This window comes from Lissotriton vulgaris, chromosome 7, assembly GCF_964263255.1.
Source record: "Lissotriton vulgaris chromosome 7, aLisVul1.2, whole genome shotgun sequence".
In the NCBI taxonomy this organism is placed as follows: domain Eukaryota; kingdom Metazoa; phylum Chordata; class Amphibia; order Caudata; family Salamandridae; genus Lissotriton; species Lissotriton vulgaris.
The window spans coordinates 1079561822-1079583091 of record NC_141695.1 but is presented as its reverse complement, the minus strand read 5'-3'; the positions used below and the strand labels follow the sequence as shown (position 1 = coordinate 1079583091).

Below are 21270 nucleotides of genomic sequence, written 5' to 3'. Positions count from 1 at the left end.
TAGTTTATGTGTTTTTACGTGGGTAAGCAAGTGATTTCTTGAGAATAGCAAAAGTTGATGAAAGGAGCATATATGTGCCTCTCAATTTTACTTTGCTACAGTGGGTATGTGCCTAGGTGAGATGAGGATAGATAGAGGCGATCTGATAGAGACATTTAACCTCAGATTCCTTACGTTTGAATTTCCCAAGTGTCAGACTGGATCCTTAAAATGTTTCTTTGAGCAATACCCTTACACGCTGGCAGGTGACATCGGTCAGCTCTGCATATCATCATTGTCCACTACAGAAGCAACGTCCACATCACCTGTATAGGTGCCGTCTCAGCACGTTAGCATCAGTTCTTTCCTTTCCATGCCAGTCAAGATCCGTAAAGACAGCTACTCTCTGTCACTTTCTGACAGGATTTTTCTACATTTTGTCAACCCCTTTTTTGGTGTGAAGGTTATTATTTCAGTTCTCAAGCCGTGTAGTGTGTTTTACCATGCCATATCGGCAACGAACCTGCATTTTGTTTGTCTCTGGTGTCTGGAGAATGACCACAGCACAAGGTCGTGCTCCGACTACCAGCCCATGGTTCCGAAGGCTTTGAGGGAGAGGTTTCTGAATCTGCTTGTGGCACCGGTAGGCAACGCCATATCACTCGACTCCTCGGAGGTCGCGGTCCCTTCGAGAGGAAGGTACGGGCATGGCTCTAGGAGTCCCAAGTCCTATTTGTCCCATGGAAAATCATTGGAATATTCCAGTAAGAGGCCTAAGAAGCACAAGAAGTTGAAGTGTGCATCTACTTCTCCCAGTCTGTCAACCAATGTGACGGAGAAGCTTCGGGGTTTAAGGCCTCATTCTTCAGAACCTGTAACTGGATCAGCTACCTGATTTTCCGGGAGCTGGAGCGACCCCTGCCCAACTCACAGAATTTTATGAGGCCATGGGCCTCATTTTTGGGCAGCCTGACTCCTCCGGGCCCCTCTGGGCTTCGTGGGGTTAAAGGGGACTCCGTTGGATTCTGCTCTGGCCCCCGCACTTATGACCCCCCCCACCCCCTCCCCCCCAGATCTAGACTTGAATCCAGTCTGGCATTGGTCATGCCACTGTGACCATCCAAGACTTCCGCCGCCCACCTGCGACGTCAACCCCATTATCATTCTCGACGACTCGGAATCGGGACAGTGTCACTTGACATCGATTCAGCACCAATGGGCCATTTTCTGAGCCTTATTCTGAAAGGCTAGGAGTGGGTAAAATTATAGGGGTGTCCGGACCCTTTAGAAGACCAGCCAGAAGAGCAAATGTACTGATATGAGGATTTGGGTGAGGCCAGTGGGATGGATACTTCTCCAGAAACTGGCATGCTTTCTCCCCCTACCGTGGTTACGCATGAGGGATCATCTTATGCAATGATGGTGCAAAGGGTGGATAAGGTCCTTGGCCTTCACATTCTATTGGTGGCAGTCAAGCCTATCATCCTGCTGCAGCTGGGAGTTTCCTCCTCAGAACCTTTACTCCCTTTTAATGAAGCCCTCACAAACATCCTGCTGGAAACTGGTCCAAGCCCAGCACAGGGGCTCCTATAAACAGGACAGACACTTGCCTGCAGCTACCGTGTGCTCCGGGCCACCCAAATTTCCTCACTACCCACCCTACCCAAGAGAGCTTGGCAGTCCAGGCATCTGCATCCAAGGCACATTGCATTCTGCTCCGCTGGATTGGGAATCATAGAGGTTGGACATTTGGGGTAAGAAAATGTTTTCTTTCATCATCCTTGCATTGTGGTTGGTAAACGCTGCATGCTTTTTGGGACGTTATTCTCACACTTTGTGATAAACAGTTGCACAAGTACTGCCACAGGTTGCGGAGGATGCCCGGGCCAACCTCTCCCTTGCAGAATCAGATGGAAGAGATGCAGCAAAGCTCTCCATCCAATGTGGTCTCAAAATGACCAACCTGCTGGGCAGAATGATTTAATTGATGTGGCAGTCGGATGCCATGCCTGACTGAGAATATCTGGCTCTTTGGGGGATGCCCATTCCTCTCTTATGGACATGCCTTTTGATAGCACCCTTCTCTTCAGAGACAAGGCAGACTTGACTCTGCCCTTTAAGGACTCACAGGAATGTCCTTGTGCTTGGACCTCTCAGTGACCACACGTCCCCAGTCTGCCTTTTGCTCCTTTTATGGCTACGGAAGGGGCTTTCAGCTACACCAGTCATACCCCAGCCATGGAGCCATGCAAGTTTAACAATCCATGTGTGGATGATTCCGACTGTGTGGGTCGGGTGGCCTGAGGTCTGGTCAGTCCACCATCCTCCACCATAACACCGCCCCAACCCCTATGCCCCCTGCAGCATCAGCCTCTAAACCCTCCTATTCTTGCCCTTCCAGACCATTGGTGTCCAATTGGTGGCAGGATCAGCCATCACCTCCACCACTGGCAGACCACCACATCGGACTGGTGGGTCCTCTGGATAGTCCAAAGGGGCTGCTCCATCCCCTTTGAGACCATCCCTCCCACCATGCCTCCATCCTACGACTGGCTGACAGATGATCATCTGATTTTACTCCGTGAGGAAGTCCTAGCACTCCTGGCCCAGAGAGCTGTAGGGAGGGTTCCGGAGCCAGAAGTAGGCTGTGGTTGCTATTCCTGCTACTTTCTCATCCTGAAAAAGGACAAGGGCCTTTGCCCTATCCCGACCTGCTTGCCCTCAACTACTTCTTCAAAAAGGAAAAGTTCAAGATGCTCACTCTAGCTCAGGTCCTGTGTGCCCTGGACTCAGGAGACTGAATGGTAGCGTTGGACTTGCAGGACGCCTATTTCCCAATTAACATCTTGGCTGTTTATTGGCACTACCGGCGGTTTACAGTAGGGCATGAGCATCTTCATTTCACCTTTTGGTTTTACCAGTGCCCTCTGCTGTTCACCAAGGTGATGGAGGTGGTCGCATTTCATTTGCACAGATCATGGGTACCAGTCTTCTCCGATCTCGACGACTGGCTGCTGAAGTCAGTCTCGCCCAAAGCTGTTGTCTCCCACCTCCAGACTAGGGCAAACCTTCTGCATTCGCTGGTGTTTACTAATCAACGTGCCAGAGTCACACCGGACTCCCTCTCAGATGCTTCCCTTCATCAGAGATTATCGTCCCAAATGGAGAGTCCAGGATATTCAGGCTTTGATTCCGATGTTTCAGCCTCTATCCTGGACTTTGGTGAGAATGACTCTGAGGCTGCTGGGCCTCATGGCCACCTGCATCCTGTTAGTGACACACGCCAGATGGCATATGTGGGCTCTGCAGTTGGACCTGAAGTTCCAGTGGGTGCAGCATCAAGGGATTCTCTCCGACATGGTCCAGATATCCAAGGGAACTGCAATAGCGCTACAATGGTGACTGATAAACCAAGATTGGGTCAGAGGCAGACCCCTCTTGCTTCCTCAACCAGATCTCACAGTAGCGTCAGATTAGTCACTCCTGGGATGGGGTGGCCATCTGGGACAGGCGGAGATCAGAGTACTCTGGTCTGTGGCAGAATCTGGACATCAACTTGCTGGAGCTCCTTGTGATCCGATTGGCATTGAAAGCCTTTCTACCCTCCATCAAAGGAAGTCTTGTGCAAGTGTTGACAGGCAACACCACCGCCATTTGGTACTGCAACAAACAGGGCAGAGTGGGGTAGTGGACACTTTATCAAGAAGCTCTGCATCTCTGGGCTTGGCTGGAACAACAGGGCATTTCCCTGTGGCTTCAATGCCGGAAGGTTCCCTGAATGTCAGGGCAGACAAACTCAGCCGTCGATGCCTAGCAGATCACGAGTGGCGTCTCCATCCGGAGGTGGCACAGGGTTTCTTACAACAGTAGGGAGAGCCTTGGTTAGATTTGTTCTCCTCCACAAAGCATGCGCAATGTGAGCAGTTTTGTGTGCTGGAATTTCAAAGGCGACTCTCGCTTGGAGACACTTTTCGTCTTGAGTGGAGCTAAGGCCTCCTGTATGCCTTTCTGGCCATACCACTCTAGCCCTGAGTTCTCAAGAGGATCAGGAACAACCGAGCCCAAGTCATCCTTGTGACACCCGACTGTGCACGGATAGTCTAGTATCCCGAGCTTCTCAGCATGAATATCAATACGACGATCAGGCTGCCCCTTCTGGAGGATCTTCTATCATAGCATCAGGGGAGGGTCCTCCTGCCAAAGCTGTCACCTCTGCCCCTACTTGCGTGCAGAATGAGCGGCGGCAGTTGATAGCTTTTGTCCTTCCTCCTGAAGTCTGCAATGAGATTCTGGAAGGCAGGCGGCCCTCCACTAACACTGTATACACCTGTCAGTGGAGAAAATGTGCTTCCCTCGCTGCTATTTTGATTTAAAGGTGACCCTTGCCCAGTAAGGCTCTGCTCTGGGTGCCTTGAAATTGTATTTGGCTTTGTCTTCCTTCCAGAGACTGCTAGATCAACCCTCCCTTTTAAATCACCTATTGCACATTGATTCCTGGAAGGCCTTGTACATATGTTCCCCTTCTGCCCTTTTCATTATGCCTCAGTGGGACCTTAATTTGGTTCTCACTTTCCTAATGGGCGCTCCTTTCGAGCCTCTGCATAATTTCCCCGGTAGCTGCTCAATATCAAAACAGCCTTCTCAGTGGCAATTACATCTGTCAGAAGGATGAGTGAGCTGTAGGCTCTACTGTCCAAACCTCCCTTTCTCACAATATTCCCTGACAGATTGGTGCTTCGCAATAGGGCCTCTTTCCTTCCGAAAGTAGTGACTCCATTTCATGGTGGGCAATATGTTACTTTGCCCATTTTCTACGCTCCTCCACATCCCACCAAAGAAAAAGAGCCACTCCACCACCTGGAACCAAAGCGAGTGTTGTCATTCTACCTTGACCACACAAAAGAATCCCAGGTGGATGGCCAACACTTTGTGGGTACGTTGGAACGAAGAAAGGTCATGTGGTGCATCAAAATTTGTTTTGCTCTGACCAAGAAGCAGCCTCCTGAAGGCTGAAGGGCTCATTCCACAAAACTAAGGCTGCTACCACCACTTTGCAATGTGGAGTCCCAGTCCTAGACAGGATGAGTGAGCTGTAGGCTCTACTTTCCAAACCTCCCTTTCTCACAATATTCCCTGACAGATTGGTGCTTCGCAATAGGGCCTCTTTCCTTCCGAAAGTAGTGACTCCATTTCATGGTGGGCAATCTGTTACTTTGCCCATTTTTTACACTCCTCCACATCCCTCCAAATAAAAAGAGCCACTCCACCGCCTGGAACCAAAACGAGTGTTGTCATTCTACCTTGACCACACAAAAGAATCCCAGGTGGATGGCCAACTCTTTGTGGGTACGTTGGAACGAAGAAATGTCATGTGGTGCATCAAAATTTGTTTTGCTCTGGCCAAGAAGCAGCCTCCTGAAGGTTTAAGGGCTCATTCCACAGACATAAGGCTGCTACCACCACTTTGCAATGTGGAGTCCCAGTCCTAGACATCTGTCAGCCAGCAATGTGGACATCTATGCACAAGTTCACAAAACATTACTACCTAGATACTCAAGTCCACTAGGACGGCCTTTTTGGCCGCTCAGTCCTGCTGGATTTCCTAGTGTAAATTTGTCGGGAGTCCCTCCTCCAGGGATGGCACAGCTTTGGGTATCTATTCAAAGGTAAGGAATCTGTGGCCAGATGTCTCTATCAGATGGACAAGTTATTTACCTACGGTAAAGCCATGATTTCACCACTGGTTCTTTACCAACAATCCATCTTCCCTGCGCTGCAACCACGATTCTAGGGGCAGGGCTGTTCCCTTTCAGGGCCCTAGTTTCTTGAAACACATTATTATCTTTACTCTTTATGGCTGCGTGTTTCTGGCGTAGAAAGTTGTGAAAAGTAACTGATGTCAGTGCGCCGAAGTTGTGCCTATACAGGTGACGCGAACGACACTTCCGGCGCGGATAGCGGCAATGACGTCACAATTACACCTACTAGTGTGCAGGGTTATTCTTCAAAGAAATATCTTCTGAATCAAGTCTGATGCATGGAAAATTCCAAGGCAAGAAATCTGCAGCTAGATCAGGTCTCTAACAGCTAAAGCATTACCGAAGGTAAGTAACGTGTCCTTCAATGTTATGTTATGGTATGTTAAAGGTTCTTGTAAAGCGCACGTACACCAAATGGTTTAATGGCGCTAAAGTCCAGGAGAAGCTGCTGCAAAGGAGATTTACAGAAGGGGGTGGTAATGGACGGAGCATCTGAAACAATCAAACACTCACACCCAGTCAAAAGATCTGAGTTTAATTCATCACCGTTCTTTAGCCCACTCTGCCACCCCAGTTCAGAAATGGCTATATGCAAATCAGTCTGACCCTGTGCCTCATGGGAACAGTCCAGCCCGAACTGCCAAGCCATGCCTTCCCTGGACCGGAAACAAGCTTCCGAGGACCGATTTCTGGCATTCCAGCCGCCTTCAGCCCGTTTCGCTTGAATCCAGTTGCAAAGTGAGCAAGGGACTCACGTCTGAGCATACCCTGCCACACTTATGGCGGCCAAAAGCGGTACAAAAGGGGGTGGTAATGGACGGAGCATCTGAACCAATGAAACACTGACACCCAGTCAAAAGATCTGGGTTTAATCCATCACCGTTCTTTAGCCCACTCTGCCACCCCAGTTCAGACATGGCTATATGCAAATCAGTCTGACCCTGTGCCTCATGGGAACAGTCCAGCCCAAACTGCCAAGCCATGCCATCCCTGGACCGGAAACAAGCTTCCGAGGACCAATTTCTGGCATTCCAGCCGTCTTTGTACCGCAAAGGAGATTTAGCCATATGCTTGTTGGAACAGTCAGGCCTTTAACTGTTTCTTAAATGGAGCATAATAGGTCAAAGATCGAATCTCCAGTGGGAGAGAATTCCAGAACTGGGGAGCCAGAACCCCAAACCTTAGTCTCCCATATTTCTTACATTTTGAAGACGGAATGACCAACAAATTCAGATGGCAAGACCTAAGGTCCTGGAAAGGAACATAGCGATGAATCCGGGAGGATATAAATGCTGGACTGCTGCCATGAAGAGCTTTGAAGGTGATGCACTCCAGCTTGAATGCACATCGTTTGGCTACTGGAAACCAGTGAAGTCTGATCATAAATGGCGTAACATGGTGCCATTTGGACTGATGGTAAATCAGTCTGGCCACCTCATTTTGCACTAGTTGCAGACGTTTTAGTTGATATGCCGGGATGCCCACGTAGAGCGAGTTGGCATTGTTGATGCAAGAAATGCCTAAAGCCAAGACAACTAGGTTCAGGGCCTCTGTGGTAAAACATCTAGTAATCTTCCTGATCCTACGCAACTGGAAGAAGCAGGAAGAGACCACTGTCCCAATTTGGGCTTTCACCCACAGATCACTGCTAATGGTGATAACCAGACTTTTAGTTGAACATGTTGGTAGTGGGGGGATTCTTAGTTCGGGTGGCCAGAAGTTGGAATTCCAGAGGTTGGCTGGCCCACCAATAAGGATCAGCTCCATTTTATTGGGATTCAGCTTCAGATGGTTACTGTTCATCCACTTGCTTATAAATCGCATAGTGGTTTGGAAATTAAGAACAGACGAGGCCGATTGATTGATGTCAACTATCAATTGTAGGTCGGCAGGATAGTCAAAGGTGCCGACATTCCTTTCTCCAAGGGAGCGGATCAGGGGCAGTAGGTACAGATTACATAGAAGCAGCGAGGGAGAAGAGTCCTGCGGTACTCCACAAGCCAGTTTCATTTTGGGGGAGGAGATATGAGTGAGACAGGCAGCCTGAGAGCGATGACTGAGAAAAGATAAGGTCCTCTCGAGAGCCAGGCCCCGTATCCCCTGATCCCCGCATCCCGCACTGCTGACACGATCGACCAAAAGATCATGGTTGAACGTGTCAAAGGCTGCCGAGAGATCAAGAAGAACAAGGCCTGAGTAGTGCCCGTGTCCAACCCCTTCCTAAGTTCGTCCACAACCGTAAGAATAACGGTCTCAGTGGAGTGAGCCTTCTGCAGGCTAACTTGTCTATAAGTGTTACAAGATGTAGGAGGACGGCTTAGTATGTGGGGCACACTTAAAGGAGTGATGAACCTTGCCCTAATCCAGGCAACCCTTTGGTGGTTTTCGTGGTTTTTCATAACTTTAAAGGCTCTCAAAAGGGTAGCTGTGGGGAACAGTCTGCAGGCTTATCTTGAAGGAGTGTAAAGCAGCTTGTTTTACAACATTTAATCGACAGTGTAGATTAGATAAGAAAGAACCCTCAGTGTTTATGAAAAATAAGTCTATTTATTACACACAAAAAATCACTATCACTTGGTATCTCTCCTATACGGGGATAGCAGTAATACACATAAGAATACTTCAAAGAAATCTGGTAAGTAGCACAAATTTACACTGGTCTCCAGGGGGAGATGAAACCATATACTAAATAAATAGAATATGAACTGCAAAGACTTAGAAGAGCTTGGAGAACCTGGAATCACCTACGGACAGTACTCAGGAACCCCAAGGAGGATGTGTGCAGAGTGAGGCACAGTCCCGTGTTCAAGAGGAGTCAATGGAGAAGTCATGGTTGCAGTAAAAAAGGACCCTTCCCAGAGGACCCCAAAGAAACCATTTGGAGACTGGAAGGTTGGAGAGGCACCCCACTCGTAGATGCCCCAGGAACCAGGTGACCTTTACCAGGAAAGCCAGGTGCATAGGGGTGAAGTGACGTCAGAACCTCTTGTAGACAACAATGGATAACTCTGGAAGAAAGGCCTCTGGAGATGTCTGTAAAGACATCTGGTGGGATAAAATGGTGGATTCCTGAAGAGGAGAACCTGCAAGCAGAGTGGCCAGAGTCTATGCCACTCATAGGTGACCTGGAGGCACGGAAGCACAATGTCCACTCTTGGCAGAAGCTCAGAAGAGTTGATGAGGTACTTGTTGCTGCAGCTTTGGGGACCATGCGATGCTGTGGAAGATCAGGAACCGTACACAAGCTGTCCCACTTTAGGTGTCGGTGTCTAGGTGGTTGTGTACGGTGAGAGAACCAACAAGCCTTGGTAGCCGCAACTGGCGTGGACGACTACAAGAGGCAATCGTTGGGAACAGCAAGGTCCAGACTCAACATAACAGGAAAGTCAGAGCAGTCCCAGAGCAAGCAGGGGAATCCACCAAAGTAGAAGAAGACCCTTGAGATGACCCACAGGCTGAAGGCACAGGAGTTGCAAGAGGACCTTAGGCAGCTTACCAAAGATGAAGGCCCATGATGCAAGGGATGAAGGGAGGATGCTGATCTTCAAGGGATGAGGTGCTGAAAGCTGGAGCTTCTTGTAGCCCAAAGATCTCTGGAGTACAGAGCCAACAAGCCTTTGCAGCAGCAAGTCAGCATGTTGCATAGGGGTTTGGACCCAGCAGCTCTGACGAGGGATACTGTTCTCCAAATTGCAGGAAAGACAGGTTAGGCATCGGGAAAACCACAGATACACCACCTGTGTTGGTGAGCCTCGGGAAGTTCGGAGGACAACGGGAGCAGCAGACCCATCAGCTTCGAAGCAGTGCTTGCAGGTGCTGGGGAGTGACTCCTTCACTCCAAAGGAGATTACTTTGGGTTTCTTTGATGCCCACAGATCTCTGGAGAATCTGAGTGAAGCACAGACACAGACAAGGCAGAATATTTGCAGAATAGTGAGACCCGGAGCAGCAGGAGTCTTCCTTGATGCACTTTGGGTTCTAGGCAAAGTCCAAGTGTCCAGATGGTCGAATAGTGTCTTGGTTTCAGAGGACCCACCCATAGGGGAGCCCTTAAATATCCAAGAAAAAGGTTGGAACCAATCATAGGTCCCTGCCAAAGGAGGGTCTGGACAGAGGGGAGGACACTCCACTGTCCTTTGTCCAGTTTGTATGCCAGAGCAGGAACCAAGGGTTCCTGAACTGGCTCAAACCGGTGTATGCAAGGAGGGCACCAAATCCGCCCTTCTACGCAGGCTGATGGCACTAAAAAGCGACCCCCGGCCCGATACACTAAGCCCTGACTGAGAAGTGGTCACACCTCCCTATGACAGGAAACCTATTATTCTACCTTCCCCTGCTCGAGCTCAGCTCAGCTCAGAAGCAAGAGTGCAAAACAGTGTCAGTGGTCGGCTGCAGCACTAGCTTGCTCGCAGACCCTGAAAGGCTGGTACCGGGAATACAGGAGCTCCTCTGAGGAGCTCCCCAGTACATGGGATCATACCTCCATCACTGGAATCGGTGTTGGGGTATGATTCCACGGTAATTGATACCAAGCATTACCATGTTCAGAGCAGCCATTATATAGTTCGACATCTGTTAATGACTGATGTTCACTGTAGGTCTTAAAATGGCTGACCGCACTTACAAAGCATGGAGAATTGGCTCTGGGCTTTGTAGGGGTGTCTTGCTTATGCAGGGGCACCCTCACACCTATAACCAGGCACCCTACCCTCAAGACTGAAGGGCCTAACATAGGTATTAAGTGCAGTGACCTCAGATATAAGAAAACTCTCCCACAGGCTGCAATGGCAGACCTGTAGTCAGAGTTTACATGGACTCCCATGGGTGGCACAATACACGCTGCAGCGCATGGGAGACCCCTGCTGCACTTATGCCCTGGGTACCTTAGTACGATTTAGTAGGGACTTATAAGGGTACACCAATAGCCAATTGTGGAGGTACCAAATTACTTACCAAAGCCATTCTGAGAGAGAGAGGCTGGGGTCCTGGTTAGCTGGGGTCCTAGTTAGCAGCATCCCAGCAAACTACAGTCAAAACATTCTGACGCCAGGCAAAAAGTGGGGATAAACCATAAAAGAAAGATCCTACTTTCCTACACAAGGGTACTCCTGACTATGGTAGAAGTTAAACTTCTTTGAGAATTGGGGGGAAAACGTGATTGGTGGGAAAGTGAATTTCTTACAGCTCAGCTGAATTTCTCTATGAACATATATACCCATGCATATTTGCTCATGCTAAAATGCAGTTCAGAAATATTTTCTAGGAGTACAATTTCCTGACCTACGTCTGTATATTCTTGTGAATACATGAAAGCCATAAATCTACATGAATGCAAGGACATATATCATGGGTGCTCTTTTGGGACTTTCTTTAAGAATTGGACCCCTATTTAGGTCTGCCATTAACCAAGACCTTTTGTTTTTATTAAAGTTATATCTCTCTCTCTTTGTCTGCCAGCTGGCTCTACTGTGAGTGACAGCATTCTGCTCTTTCACAAGGAGCATATCGGCACGCAAAGTAGATTTGTTAGTAATATGTGGTAATATGTGGTTTTGAGACAAAAAATATTTTTGCTTTTGCCAATGTTAGTTATTATGATGATGGCCCGGCAGCTCCCATAACAACAAAGTATTTCAAACACCATGTCAAAACAAGACACGTATTGACAAAACCAAAAGGCGAACCACCAATGTCAATTCAATTCAAACACTTTATTTCGATCTCTGCGGATCATAAAAGTACACCCTATGAGAGACAATGACAGACACACATTACAAATAAAATGTCACCCTAATAAACAATCACAATCTGTCTACAATCTCAATGTTATCAATTAATCAAAGTGCGCTAATATTTGTGCAAGAGGGAAGTTGTTCCACATAGTAGCAACATAATTATACAATTTACATTATTGGTTATAAAAACAAACTTCATGAATATTCCTTAAAACAGAAAAAACAATTGCATATGTTGCAACTTCTTTTAAAAAGGAATTAAAAATGTTAAAAAATTTAAAATGATGTGTTACATTATAGGTACCATTGCATTGTCACTTTCAGAAGAAGAATACTTGGTACGCCTTATCCATAGGGCCATTAGAAACTTTGCTACACAAAAAACAATCATGCGTGTCGTGTTAGTTTTCATTATTATATGTGCCTCCTTGTATCTCCTTACTCCCAAATTTCTACAAAGGGGAGCCATCCATTTAAGTCGAGATCAGGAGTAAAGGGGGCAAAAACATAAAACATGATCAGGAGTCTCAGCAGTCACTAAACAACAGGACAACACTCTTCTTCACCACACTCCCCTTCTCTACTCCAATTTCTTCTAAAGTGGTTTAGGGGAAGAGAACCATATCTAAACTGTAAATACAGTTTCCTCGAGGGGGCTCAATTTCATCCAATGTGGGCTCAAAATGAACAGATTGTTTAAAATTCATAAAATCAATTGAAAGTGCCCCCATACAGTTCAATATCAGGTCATGTTCAATAATACCCCAATACATTGTTTTAAGTCTCGATTTATTTATCTGACTCAGAGTTTCTGGTTCAGTCCAATGTACAGCCAACTCCAGTTTACCCAGCAGGTTCTTAACTGTAGACATCCAAGGGATCTTGTCCACACCAGATACTATCATTAGCTCCCGAAGCCCCACTCTATAGGAGGCAAGTGCTTCAGTAGTCCACAGCCGGTGCCAGAACATAAGTACCCGCAAACCAATTTTATGTGACACCCTCTTATGACCAAAATCCAAGTAAAGAGGGCTCAGTGGAGTAGACACTGGGAGACTCTCGAGATCTAAAAAACGTATGTTCAGTAATCAAAAGATTGTTACAATTTGAACAACCCCAGAGTTCTGCACCATAAAGGGTTGCCCCTAGAGCATTAGTATTATAAATTTCTAATGCTGGCCTCAGCTTTCTGGATATCGTTTTCCCTTGGATTTTCACAATGCTTGCAGTTTGGTATATCTGGGTAGTATGTGCTTTAGCCAATTGTGGGGACCCACTCATATTCTGGGTGAGTTTGATACCCAGGTTATCAAACTCTTTAACTAATTCTAGTGGTTTGCTGGCCACATACAATTGCCGCATGCATTTAGCCTTCAAGTTGGAAGAAAAGAGCATACATTTTGTTTTGGAGTTTTGTACTGAAAGCAATGTCATACCTATTGGCTTTTTCAATCCGTGTTTATTTTCAAGTTTCCTATCATTTTGTTGAAACTCGTTTCACTTATTTTCGATGATGAATATGTTTTGGAAATACTAGCTTGCATCAACACGTTTTACTAAATAATGCTTCAAAGAAATGGTAGCTAAAATCTCACAGTGGTTTGGCAAAACGTTCCTAGTTGCATTTTGTAATGAACATTTTAATTCTCAAGCAAAGAATCATCAATCTTGCTTTCAAGTTTTAGCATATATTTGCATCTAATCAGAGATGATCCTGGAACATTATACGTTACTTCCTATTGTTTAACTTTGTAACCGTGTTTGCATATTTTTATACTGAAACCACTGTCAGTAGTGCAGTCTGATTGTAGAATATTTCCTTACGTTGCTCACCCTAGTAATACATGCTTTGTATTAATGAAACCATAAATACAAATTAAAACAGCTTTAACATTAGGGAACAAATATTACTTTAACTGCAGACAGTGCCCTTCCTTGATCCATAATGTGGTATTGTAATCTGGCAGCAAAAGGGTTTGGGCTGCAAGGGGTTGGGCCTGCGTGTCCCAAGGACAAAATAAACATGAAAACATGTTGTCCATGACCCCAAACAACATGTCCTGCAAAACAAAAAGACTGTTAGACCATGGCCCGAGGAATTATCCTCACAATTTGCGTGTTTTTACATCACATGAGTAGCTCAAACTGGCACTTTGTACTATAGCAAATCCCTTTGTAATTTGCTCCAGGGATTAAACTGAAGGGTAAACAACTGTTGGAACAAATTACACCTTACTTGAAATCTTGTTTCAGACACAAACCTAAATTTAAGTAAAAAATTAGAATATATTCCCACTTTAATTAAGACCTCAGTACATTTGTTTCAGTTATTTCCATCACACTAATATATTTTCTTTTCTCATTTATGCTGCAGGAAAGTGACAGGGAAATAAACCGTCATGAAAGCAAATCTGAAGTAAAACATGCTAACGTGGATAAAGCAGAGAGAAAACAAGAACTTGAGCATATGCTTCCCAAGGAAAGTGTTTGGATAGTTGCAGAATTACCACAAGAGAATAAACCTTTAATCCATGAACTAACTGCCCCCATCCCACCTACAAAGGATGTGTCTGTTTCCAAGGAATTGACCAGTGTGGTAATACCAGTTATCAATCCCAACTCTGGAAACCTTACTCTTTCAAGCAATTTGTCAAATATCTCCAGTGTAAGGTTAGTACTCACAATAAGGATCCTTGTCCCCTTCCCTTCAGTAGGTGTATTTGCATGATTTACATGTTTTGACTTGATTAGAACTATACCTTCTTGGCATGAAAGCGTTTGAATATCTTAAAATTTGCCTGAGTTACATGATGAGAGGGTGAGAGGATTTAGGAAAATGCACATTTGATTCTTTAAACATGATTTTTTATTTAAATAATCATTTACTATTTTTTTATTTTGAACTTTTTATATTAATTATATTCTTACATTTTTTTCATACCACGGGGCGCTGCTATGTGGCATCGATCAGCTCCACGTGGCATTGTGCGCTGCACCTGTGCAGGCACCCAAACTTTTTTTACATTTTGTGGACTATTTTTGAGGTATTACCTCCTGGTGTGTCAAGGATGTCATCTAGTAAGACTGGTTTTACCTTGCGGCGCCTGTGACTGGTCAATATCGATGAAGGACCTGCACCTTATCTGTCTGTTGTTCCTGGAGCACAGCCATGACACCAGGTTGTACACCGATTGTCTGGCCATGGTCCCAAAGGCTTTGAGGGAGGGGTCCCTGAAGCTGCTAGTGGCCCAGCACATGACTCCACAGAAATCAAGGTTCCAGTTGAGAAGAAAATCCAAGAAAGAGCCCAAAGTCCTGTTCATCCCATTCAAAGTCCTCGGGACACTCAGGTAGGAGGCACCAGAAAGAAAATAAGAAATCAAAGTGTACTTCGACTTCTCCTTGTCTGTCGGCTGATGAGATGAGGGAGCATCGACACTCAATGCATGGTTCATTGGAGCCTGAACCTGAGCTGACTCCGTGCCTTCCCGACATTCCGGAAGCTGGGGTGACCCCACCCAACTCCAAGGGTTTTATGAGGCCATGCATCTCATAATTGGGCAGCCCAACCCCCATCGATGTTTCTTCGGCCCCTGCAAGGTCAGAAGGGGCCCCATTTTGTTCAGTGTCTGCGATTCCAGCGGGTGCCTAGAGATCCATTCCAGGATCCGGTCTGATGCCCGTCATACCATCTTGACCTTCCCTGGTGCCGGTCCCGATGCTCCTGGTGCCCACCCCCGGTGCCTTCGCCATTGTGATCCGGGTTTGCTTTCTCCCCCTACTGTGGCTACAGAGGAGGGAACTTTGTATGCAATGGTAATGCAGAGGACGGCTGAGGTCCTTCACCTTCAGTTGCCCTCTGTGGCAGTCAAGGCCAGCATCTTGACAGAGGTGCTGCTTCCAGGAGTTCTCATTAGAACCCCCACTATTGTTCAGTGATACTATCAGTGACGTCCTGTTGGTGACCTTGTCAAAACCCAACACAGGGGCTCTGTCAATATGATGATTGTCTGCTGTCATTACCCCTGCGCCTCAAACTTCCTCAACCAATGCCCTGCACCAGAGAGCTTGGTGGTCTAACCCTTGATTTCCCAGGTCACATTCCTGACCACTTCCCCAAACAGAGAATCAAAAATGCTGGACACTTTGGGGAACAAAATGCTTTCTTCTGCCAGCCTAGCATTGTGGTCAGTGAAAACCGCCTGCCTTTTGGGCTGTTACTCACACCCTCTGTGGGACACGGTTGTGCACGTGCTGCCACTGATCCTGGAGGAGGCCCAGGCCGTACTCTCTCAAGCGGTTGCTGACAGGATGGATGCAGCAAAGTTTGCAATTTGTTGTGGATTGGACATGACCGACTCAGTGGGCAGGGCAGTTTTATCAACAGTGGCCCTGAGGCGCCATGCTTGGTAGAGGATGACTGGCTTATCTGAAAGAAACAGGTTAGTATTAGATTCCTTACCTTAGAATATCCCCAGGCATCGGACTGGATCCAGAAACTTTTGCGTAGCAGTACCCTTGCACGTCGGTAGGCATCGTCTGCGGCTCCCCGTCCGTCGTCGGCCTCGTTGGCGCCGGGATAACGTCGCCGGAGTACTTAGACGCCCCCCTTTGCTGGCGTCAGTTCTTCTTTTTTCCACACCAGCAAGCGCAGATCCGGAAAAAGTGGTACCCTTAGTCAATTTTTGACTAACTTTTTTGATCCTTTTGGATCATTTTTCCAAGTCTCTCGACTCCGACGGTACCGGTAGGGATGCCCGGGTTCAAACCCTGCATCGACTGCAACCGACTGATGTCGGTTACCGATACCCATCGCCGATGCCTTCACTGTCTGGGCCCGACCACGACGACAAGTCCTGCTCCGACTGCCGGGCCCTGACGTCCAAAGATAGACGGGAGTGGTTCCGCAAGCGACTCGAGCTCCGGCAGTCGGCCCGCGCTGCTCAAGGTCCAGGTCCACGAGGAGGTCGAGGGACCGGTCGCAGGGTCGGAGTCATCATAGCTCCGGGAGTCGTCACCAGTCTTCGGGCTTGAAGTCCTCAGGTAAGAGGCACAAAAAGTCGAAGAGGCGTCACCGCACTTCCGACTCCCCCCCGACGCTCGTGCGACTCGGTCGGGGGTTCTGGCGACACCGCCCCCGCGGCTTAGTCGGTGCTGCAGGTGTCATGGCCTGCTCCATACCCACCGGTCCCTGGACAGAACACAGCGCCAGAGGAGAGCGAGGCGTTCTTCTCGGCTATGAGGTCACTCACTCCTCCACCGGGGTTCCGTGGCGCCTTCCGGCCAAGTGGCCCCAACTGGGTCCCCTCGCGGGCCAGGTGCTTCGGCCCCTGCACCGTCGGCGACTTTGGTCCCGACGCCGCAAGGCCCCGCTGGATCCGGCTCCGGGTCGTCGGCAGTCGACCTCACAACCTCGCCGGCGCCGGCCCCCAGGGTGTCGCCTCTGGTGCCGTGCCAGGACGACGTCATCCCTGGTCCTACCCTCGATTCGGGTCCGGCATTGGAGCGGGTATCCAGACGCCGCTCGGAGATTTCTATTTCTATGACCCGGCCCCATCCTTTGGCCCTGAGTATCAGGAGATGGGTGGCAAGGAGGATTGGGAGGGGTCCGAAGACCCTCTGACACGTGGGTGCAAGTCTTTTCAGGACTGGACAGGTGAGCTAGGGGATGCCAGTGGTCTGGACACTTCGCCCAACACTGGTTTTGTCTCCCCTCCTACCGTGGCTACGGAGCAGGGAGCTGCCTATAGCGTCATGCAGACACGGGATGCCAAGGCCTTGGGCCTTGAGCTCCCCGTCGCGGCCATGAGGACTAACCTCCTCACTGAGGTCCTTAAACCGTAGGCAAGCTCGGCTGAGCCTCTGCTGCCGTTTAATGAGGCCTTGTCAGACGTTCTTTTGGGCACTTGGTCCAAGCCCGCTACAGGTCCGCCTGTGGATAGGAACATGGCCAGGCGGTACTGCCCGGCTCCGGGCGACCCTTGCTTCCTGTCCACTCACCCCACCCCCAAGAGCCTGGTCATCCAGGCCTCTAACTCCCAGACCGCATTCCCGACAGTTTCCCCCGATTGGGAATCCAAGAGGTATGAGCAATACAGAAAGAAGGTATTCTCCTCCCTGAGTTTGGGGTTGTGGTCAGTCAACACCGCGTGCCTCTTGGGCCGTTACACCCACTCTCTGTGGGACACTGTCGCGGACGTGCTGCCACAATGTCCGGAGGGGGTCCGGACTAAACTCGCCCAAGTCCTTGCGGAGGGTCGAGATGCGGCACGGTATTCCATCCGGTGTGGGCTGGATACCACGGACTCACTGGGCAGAGCAATGGCAACGACGGTGGCGATTCGTCGCCACACCTGGTTGAGGTCTGCCAACTTTTTGTCTGATGTCCAAAATACCCTTATGGACATGCCGTTTGATGGCCGTCGCCTCTTTGGCGACAAGGCAGACCATGTGCTTGAGCGCTTTAAGGACTCCAGGCCTACGGCCAAGTCCTTGGGCCTCTCGGCCCGACGCCAGCAAATGGCTGCCTTTCGCTCCTTTCGTGGCCAAGGAAGGAGCACCCTACATGTCCAGCCAGCCACGGGCCGCAGACTACCATCCAGCGTGGTGGTGGACGTGAAAACCGCAGTGGCGGCGGTCAGGTTCAATGGCGAGGCCAATCCACACCTGCCCCTGCAGGATCCGCCTCAAAACCCTCCTAGTCCGTGCTTTCAGGCCCATGTGACGCTAGTGGGGGGCAGGGTTCGCCATCACCGCCTCCACTGGCGCACTGTCACATCAGACGGGTGGGTGCTGCAAATCGTCCGAAGGGGCTACTCCCTTCCCTTCGAGGCGACCCCTCCAGCCATGCCACCGCAGTACCACCGCGTGTCGGGGGATCACTTGAAACTTCTACAAGAGGAAGTTACGGCCCTCTTGGCCAAGGGGACCATCGAGCGCATTCCTGGGCCAGAAGTAGGGTGTGGTTGCTACTCCCACTACTTTCTGGTTCCCAAGAAGGGCAAAGGGGGCCTACGGCCTATCTTGGACCTGCGGAACGTCAACGGCTTCCTCCGGAAGGAGAAGTTCAAGATGCTGACACTGGCTCAGGTCTTAGCTGCCCTGGACCCAGGAGACTGGATGGTAGCGTTGGACTTGCAGGACGCTTATTTTCATATCCACGTCCTGCTGGCCCACCGGTGTTACCTGCGGTTCACGGTAGGCCACGAGCACTTTCAGTTTACTGTGCTCCCCTTCGGCCTTACTAGCGCCCCACAGGTGTTCGCGAAAGCGATGGCGGTGGTCGCAGCTCATCTGCGCAGGTTAAGGTTTTCAGTCTTCCCCTACCTCGACGACTGGTTGTGTCATGTCTACTTCAGCTCCTCGGGATCAGGGTGATGCTCAATGGGGTCCACCTCCTGACTTCCCCACACTCTGACTAATAAATCAAACAGAGCATAGAGGTAATCAAGCGAGGTAAAGGTAAGGGTGGGATCTGCGGTGGAAAGGAATTACCTGGAACGACAGAAGCACAACATGAATACTGTATGCTAATCCTATCTACTCTCAGTATGGTCTCGCTAGAAACCTGTATGGGTATCTCCAAAGAAGCGGTTCCAATGGCTTCCATAATATACCTTTCTTATTGTCAAAGGAACCCCACTGCCTGAAAAATGCAAGATCCGTTTATCAATACCACACCAAGTAACTCATCTGAGCTAATCAGTACTCAACTCTTATACCTCCATACTCACATTCATTCCCCACATTACCCAAAAACAAAAATAGGAACAAAAAGCAAATGTCCATGTCCATTGGTTCCTGAAAAGGAAACAGACTCCAAGAACAAAGTTCAGCAGAAAGTGGATTTAGTATTCCTGATACTTGGTATTCCACAGAATGTCCAGAACATCCCAACATGTATTAAACACCATAAGTTAAACAGTTATTCATATTTCCCATGGGGGAGAGAGTCAAGAGCCATGAAAGTAAATAGTGTCCCAAAAACGATACCTTCTTGTAGTTGCTTAGATCACGATCTCCTCGTGTATCACAGGGCAAAATACAAGAAGTCCTCTGCAGCCGCGAGAGGAATAAAATCAGGATTACCGCTCCGATTTCTCTGTGAGAAGTTGGCCTGATATATGATGCTCACTAGTTCTAGTGATCACCCTGTATCAGTCCAAACAACCCTTATGGTGATTGGTTGTAAGTCAACCTTATAGACCAGCTATCCTAATTGTAGCATGGACAAAGCCGTCTTAGGCTAAACTCTTTTGGCATGTGAAGCCAGCTGTTTTATCACATGTAACCCCTTGAATACCAGATGAAAGGACACCAAACAGGTTGTTATAAAAAATAAACAAGATATTTATTAATAACAAACACCTCTGAACTCTTTATGAGATCAGAGGGCTAAGCACATGAAAAGACTCTTAAGAAAAATATGTTTAAGTTGCACGAATTACAATGGTGCCCTGGGGGCACGTCAAACCATATACTAAGTAAGTGGGTTGAGAAAGTCGATAGAAGGAATGGAGCTGTCCAGAGGCTGTAGGATCGCTGGGACTACACTACCCTGACCTTAGGTAAGTAATAGGAGACCCACAGGACGTGTGTGCAGAGTGTGAACTCACACGCGAGATGCGTAACAAAGTCAATGGACAGTACAATTTACGAAAAAGGTGAGTACGGACAGTTCTGACTAGTTAGGACTAAAACGACTGGAAATCTGGACACTAGGAGAGTTGATCTACCCTTGAGCACCGAAATGCTCTTGTTACCTCACCCACAGGCTGCGGGTGCATAGGAGCCAAAGTGTGTCGGGTTTCCACGTTGAAGTCTGTGGAGCCTTGAAGGAAGATGCTGCATGCGACCAGGAGGAAGCTGTCCGGAGTGATCCAAGGGTGGATCAAGGAATATGAAGACCTGAAAGCAGAGGGGACAATGTTCAAAGTCACTAGCCAGTGACTGGAGTGGAACCAGGAGGGAACCAGATACTGTTGTCGCGATCAGGTGAAGAGTGGACGCTTGACTCTGCAGCCACGTGGACCAGGAGGTGTCTTCGACGACCAGGATGGAGGCACGAGCTGTCCCACGCAGGCTCTTGCTGTCGGCAGTGTTGGTTCGGGATTCGGCGTCAACAGGCCTTGGCAAAGGCAACCCATGCTGTGAGTGGAAAAGGCGTCTGGTGTGGACCAGGAGGGTCAGGGGTGCTTCTCCTTTGCAGGGAAGCAAGGGCCAGTCTGGAGCAACCAGACCAGCAGTGTGAATTTTAAGGATCGTCGTCTAGGAGGCCACTAGCCAGCCAGCAAGTGACCAGACAACGCGTCAAGCATCAATCAAGCAAAAGGGCCCCACGCAGATCTCGTGGATGCTGGAGGGCTGATCTTCTGTGCAGGAGCTGCTCGGGGCTGGGGCTTCGCAATCCCCAAAGCACTTTGTTGAGGATGCCTCTACAGTCGTGCTGAAAGCGAAGTACAGTTTCTTCAAGATGGCCGGTCCCACGTGTATCGTCGCACCCACGGATCTCAGCTGTGCTGCAGATGTGAGTTGAGGTCGGAAAGGTCTGGAAATCTGGGTCTCGTCGGGCTCTGAAGTCTAGATCCACCAGGAAAGACGACAAAGTGAACCTCTGGAACGCTTGATGGTGCCAGCTTGTGCAGGGTGGTCACTCCTTGGCCACAAGGGAGATTTCTTCAGTCTTCTGTGGAGCAGAACATCGAAGTCCAGAGTTTCTTCTTGTAAAGTTTCAAGTCAGGATTAATCTAATCTGGAATGGGACCAGCTCCTACCTTTATTCTGCTAAAAGGGGCTGT

General features: G+C 48.7%; 1 protein-coding gene across 1 annotated transcript in view; it reads left to right on the top strand.

The window, feature by feature from the left end:
* The window catches only part of LOC147702949 (uncharacterized), a 4293369-nt gene that overhangs the window by 2872675 nt on the left and 1399424 nt on the right, over positions 1-21270 (top strand). The window contains exon 25 of the mRNA XM_086929459.1: positions 13848-14143. Within this exon, the coding sequence (XP_086785585.1) occupies positions 13848-14143 (296 nt within the window). The remainder of the gene's footprint in view (positions 1-13847; positions 14144-21270) is intronic.